Consider the following 1967-nt stretch of genomic DNA (forward strand, 5'->3'; position numbering starts at 1 on the left):
CTTTATAATTTAAAATAACAAATAACAATATTAAAATTATATATAAAATAAAACATATTAATAACCCTTTATACATCAAAATATATTATTTACTCAAAAAGAGCATATTACAATATATTCTCCTATAGTTATAAAACCACATGGGTTTACATCTGTTTCTCTAAATTAAACAGGTTTTATTTAGTAAGAATAATAAATAAGCTTAAACTAAAAAATATAACATGATAAAATAATATTATAACGTAATAAAAATAAAATGGTTCAGTCTAATCCTAATTAATAAAGATAAATTACCATCTTATTTTTCTTTATTAATTACGATACACATGAGTCTATAATAGACACAACTCCATGATTCTTTATCAGATTCTGAAAAGAAAAGAATGAAGTAGGAACAACAATTGGTCTCTCGTCCTGAGACCATGCCCTTTGGTACTTTTAAATTTTTCAGTTAAAAGAATTATTAATATATTTAAACATTATATATTAATATAATTAAATATTAAATAAAAAAGGGTTTCATGAAATTTATCATGTGAACGAGTACTGTATTAGTGATTTTGGTCTTGAAACAGTCTACAGGTTTTGTTAATGTATGAATGTATTGTTGGAATATTAAGGTCTTAGTGTAATATGCTGTTTCTGACTTATGAATCAGAGAATGTAAAAACACTTTGAATTTAGGAGTGTGTTTTTATTACACCCTGGTGTGGGAAGGCATTGTAATGTCTTGATCTAAACTTCAATTGATTCTATTCAATGTTTCAATATTTAATTCTTGGAAGAGTTTGATAAATTTCCCTCTTTATGGATGAAATACAATCCGAATTAAAAAAAAAAATCATGTTTTGTGAGAAGCAACAGAGAGATACCTACTTCAGTACTTTAATATTGGTGCTACACAGAAATTGGACAAAATATTCAAGGAAAGTATAATCAAGAAAGGAATACAGTGAGGAAGTCACTGGTTTATTTTGGAAACCTAATTTCCAGTCCACTTTGTTTTCTTTTTCTGTTTTTATGCATTTGCCATTTAATTTATATTATTTCTGAAACAATTATACATTCATTAATAACCAAATCTACATCAGTTATCTCTCAAACTGTCATCATGTAGTCAAGGATACTATTAGGACAGTAACTGTGTCATGGAGGGTAACCTTGATCCAAAACCAGCTTTAAGACTAATATGAAAATCGATTTTGATAAACTTTTTTTTTTTATTTCAGAGAGGAGTTTTTTGTTTAGTTTTAAGAGGTGCCAGGCTTGGACAGCCAACTTTACTTGATGCCCTAGCTGCAGGTTGTATTCCTATCATAAGTGCTGATACAATTGTCCTTCCCTTTGCAGATGTCATTGACTGGAAAAGGTTTGATATGGAATTATTTCAATAATAATTAAATAAGATCAAAACATTAGTTATTAGAATTAATAGTGCTTATCATAACTGAAATTCAACTTTAAAATATTAAGAAAAATGAAAAAAAAAAATCACTATGCAACACTGATTGTGATAGCTTAAAACGGGAAGGAGAGACTTTGAGATAGAGCAAAATATTTAAAAAGCCCCTGAAATCGAAAAACGGCATCAAACCCTCCATGGTAGCCTTACTTATCTGTCTTTTCAAATGGATAATTTCAGCGAGTAGGTTGGTCGATGAATGACACGTCACAATCTCACAAGAGGAGATCGTAACACTAAAAAAAAGGTCATCCTGACCCGCCCCGCTAAACCCCCGGAGAGCGAGGGCCCTATATCACTTTCGAAATATTAGCATAAAACGGGAAGGAGAGACTTTGAGATAGAGCAAAATATTTAAAAAGCCCCTGAAATCGAAAAACGGCAGTTTCCAAATTTCTTCATTATTCTGAAGCAACAATATCTTACTGTCTTTTTCTCAAATTATTTTTTCATTAGAAATCAGTTATTTATTTTATTAAATCTAAAAATTGAATTTTTGTCTTTG

General features: G+C 29.2%; 1 protein-coding gene across 1 annotated transcript in view; it reads left to right on the forward strand.

Annotated features, from left to right (window-relative positions):
* Positions 1-1967, forward strand: part of sotv (exostosin glycosyltransferase sotv) — a 17380-nt gene that overhangs the window by 6042 nt on the left and 9371 nt on the right. Inside the window, exon 4 of the mRNA XM_067045516.1 lies at positions 1230-1369. Within this exon, the coding sequence (XP_066901617.1) occupies positions 1230-1369 (140 nt within the window). The remainder of the gene's footprint in view (positions 1-1229; positions 1370-1967) is intronic.

This window comes from Halyomorpha halys, unplaced genomic scaffold, assembly GCF_000696795.3.
Source record: "Halyomorpha halys isolate HHAL.00 unplaced genomic scaffold, Hhal_1.1 Scaffold170.1, whole genome shotgun sequence".
Taxonomy (NCBI): domain Eukaryota; kingdom Metazoa; phylum Arthropoda; class Insecta; order Hemiptera; family Pentatomidae; genus Halyomorpha; species Halyomorpha halys.